This window comes from Curcuma longa, chromosome 1 (assembly GCF_044706935.1).
Source record: "Curcuma longa cultivar G26 ecotype Majalengka, Jawa Barat chromosome 1, ITB_CL_G26_1.1, whole genome shotgun sequence".
NCBI lineage: Eukaryota > Viridiplantae > Streptophyta > Magnoliopsida > Zingiberales > Zingiberaceae > Curcuma > Curcuma longa.
The window spans coordinates 4,041,462-4,045,052 of NC_133861.1; the positions used below are offsets into that span (position 1 = coordinate 4,041,462).

General features: G+C 42.9%; 1 protein-coding gene across 1 annotated transcript; it reads left to right on the top strand.

Annotated features, from left to right (window-relative positions):
* The first annotated feature begins 424 nt into the window (after nt 1-424).
* Nucleotides 425-1,870, top strand: LOC141837010 (deSI-like protein At4g17486). The gene is made up of 3 exons (XM_074724502.1): nt 425-738; nt 884-1,171; nt 1,264-1,870. The coding sequence occupies exons 1-3, from the start codon at nt 603-605 to the stop codon at nt 1,509-1,511; spliced, it is 672 nt and encodes a 223-aa protein (XP_074580603.1). The 5' UTR covers nt 425-602; the 3' UTR covers nt 1,512-1,870.
* The last annotated feature ends 1,721 nt before the right edge of the window (nt 1,871-3,591 follow it).

Consider the following 3,591-nt stretch of genomic DNA (forward strand, 5'->3'; position numbering starts at 1 on the left):
AATACGTCGTAGCTGCGATCAAATCGTAAGTGTCTGAGTGACAACCTGGATGTCCTATCGCAGCACCATTGTCCCGGGGACAGAATAAACCTTCTTTAGCTACAAGAACATCTATCCATTTCCAATGATGTAAAAAATTAAGATGGAATATTCAAAAACTAAATTCCAAACAACAAGTAAACATATGCATTCTCTCAATTTCATTCCTATGAATGATGAAGACAAAGCGGTGCGGATGAAATGTGATGTCAAGATAGAAACGTCAAGATGAAATAATTTGTAGATTTGCACAGTGGTGTATGATCACGATTGCCAGCTGGTAAGGGCATTTCAGGAATTGCACCACGTAAAATACCCGCCACAAACATCGTATTATTACGCCTCCACGTTTTATGCGGACAACTCTATCGATTAATTACATCCCTTTACTCTACGTTTCCTCCGAAACAGGCACACTTTCTCGAGACCACCGCCGCCCCGATGTCGCATCGCTGCCCTCTCTCGCCCCCGTCGCCGTCGCCGTCGCCGTCGCCGCCGCCGACGCTTCTGTGATCCACTCCTCCACCACCTCCTCCTCCTCCTCCTCCAACTGGCCACGTGCCATGTTCACCTGCGGCACCTCGCGGAAGCGGCGACCAGCGGCGTCGGCGCCCGTCTACCTCAACGTCTACGACCTAACCCCTATCAACGGCTACGCCTACTGGCTCGGCCTCGGCGTCTACCACTCCGGCGTCCAAGGTGCGATCCGTCGTCCGATCCGCCCTTTTGGCCCTCGCCTTCTTCTGATGTGATGTGGCAATTTGGGATTTTTGTTTGTTTGTTCATGCGGTGCGTGACTAGGGGTTTTGTTGCGTTGTGTTCGGTTCCTTCCGCGTTTTGGCAGTTCACGGGGTGGAGTATGCCTACGGGGCGCACGAGCACCCGACGACGGGGATCTTTGAGGGGGAGCCCCGGCAGTGCCCAGGGTTCGCGTTCCGGAAGGCGATCCTGATCGGCCGTACCGATCTGGGGTCACGCGAGGTGCGGGCGCTCATGGCGGACATGGCCGCCGATTACTCCGGCGACACCTACAACCTTATTTCCAAGAATTGCAACCACTTCTGTGACGACGCCTGCCTCCGCCTCGCCGGCAACCACATCCCCAAATGGGTCAATCGCCTCGCCAAGATCGGTACGGTACTTCCCTCCTCACTACACTACCACTTCAAAGCTACAATTTCCTCTTCTGCCGTAGCCAAAGATTCGACCTTTTATCGACGCCAGGGTTCCTCTGCAAGTGTGTGCTGCCGGTGCGAGTAGCGGCCGTGCGGAAGCGCGGCGCGGAAGAGGCGAAGAGCGGGGTGGCCGACATGCGGCGGCTGAGGAGCAACTCAGCCAGATTCCCTCCGGCAGGGGCCACCACACCTCCCAGCAACATCTCGAAGCCCGAGGTCATTATCTCCTCGCGATGTACAGGCGCAAGGAGGCTCCGGCGATCGGTGTCCTTGTCCTCCTCTTCCTCCTTACGCTAACGGAAATGCCGGCGACGGCGATGACAAATCTGGCGGACAAGGACCTTCTTGCGTCTGGGAGAGCAAAGCGCTCGCAACACTTTCCCTTCTGCTTTCTAAATTCGATTGGAAATGGAAATATTTCTTTATTCAACGTGCCCTTTTGCTTCGGAAGACTGCTGCTGCCATAATTTCACCGTATAGTCGAGCCGAACTATTTTCAGTGCGTCTGGAGTTGGCTACCAGGCGTCTCTTCCTCTGTTTCCCCATTTTTGTTACGCAGTTCCAGTCCTGTCTCAGTTTCGGTCGCGCAGGCTTTAAGGTTAAGACTGGAGGAAAACTGAGCCAGCGCTGTTAAAACCTTTTCTTTTGGTCCATATTGCTGCTGACGTTAAAACTTGGTGCGTGATATGGATATGTTCCAAACTTAATCAAGAGAGAGTATTAATGATACAAATTAGTTGATGATTTAGACGTGAAAGAATACATCCAATTGTTAGTCGAATGACACTAAAATAATTAGACTTGTTTTTTAAAAATTAATTTAAAAGTCCAGGTGAACTTTTTTTTTGTTATTTAGACAAGTAAATTCAAAATCATCTAACTAAGTAAATTTGAAGCGTAATTTATATTTATTTAGAGATCGATTTAAATTTTTTTATTTATTTTTTTAAGTGTCTTACTATTACATCACACATGTGGAGTAATAATTAGTCTTTTATGAATGATGTATTGTTGTCTTGATTTATAATAGGCAATGTTTGTGACTGTGTGAACATAAATGTTTCTAATGCTTGTCCGTTTAAAAATTGGCATCAATAAACTCGTATATAATCATATCATCCCTTTCATATACTAAGAACAAATATTTAGTTCTTCTTACGTATTTAAGAATTATCTTGACAATCATCTAATGATCCATATTTGGATCCGACTAATATTTGCTTGTGACACTCAAAACGTATGATACATCAAGCCTCATACATAATATAACATACATGATTGATTCTATAATTGATGCATATGAACTATAGAATCCCATGTGCACGGATATATAGACTTCAAAAGGTGAATCCCATGGCTCATAGGAATGAAACATTTCTTAGATTATTTCATGTTAAACTGTCTTAGCACTTTAACAATATATATAAACTACGAAAGATCAAGCAACATTTTCGATCTAACTCTATAGATCTTAATCCGAAGGATATAGGTTGCTTCTCCTATGTCTTTCATAGAGAATATTTTTGACAACTAAACTTTAACAGATTATAGAACGGGCACATCATTTCCTATAAATAATATGTTATCAAGATATAATACTAGGAATATGATTGCATTCTCACTAACTTTCATGTACACGTAGGGTTCATCTGGATTTTATGAGAAATTAAATTTTTTGATTTCCTTATCAAAATGGATATTTAACTCTTTGATGCTTGCTTTAGTTCATAAATGGACCGTTGAAGTTTGCATACTTTATTTTTATCAACAGATGTGAAATCTTCGAGTTGTATCATATACACATCTTCAGACATATTTTCGTTAAGGAAAGCTATTTTCACATCTATTTGTCATATCTTACAATTGTAATGAGATGCTATGGCTAAGAGTATCTGAATGGATTTAAGCATAGCCACTAGTGAGAAGGTCTCATCATAATCAAAACTATATTTTTGACAATAGTCTTTCGCCACCAATTTTACTTTGTGGGTAATAAAATTACCATCAATGTTGGATTTCTTCTTGAAAACTCATTTGCACCCTATAGGAGTTATCCCTTCGGGTGGGTCAACCAAGTTTCAAACTTGATTTTTATACATGGAATCTATTTTCGATTTTATGACTTTTAACCATGAGTCCCTTTCTGAATTTTCAAAACTTCTTCATAACTAGTAGACTCCTCATCCTTAATGAGCAGTATCTCTCTCGATTCACTTGTGAGAAATTCATATCTCTCGGGAATTAGGCGTGTCCTACTAGATCTATGAAGTGGTGGTGTATCCACAAGTTCAATCATTATCTCATCCGTATGAGTAACAGACTATGGGTCTAGATTAGACGTCTCTTGTGCGTCTATTAGAGTTTCTTGAACTACTCT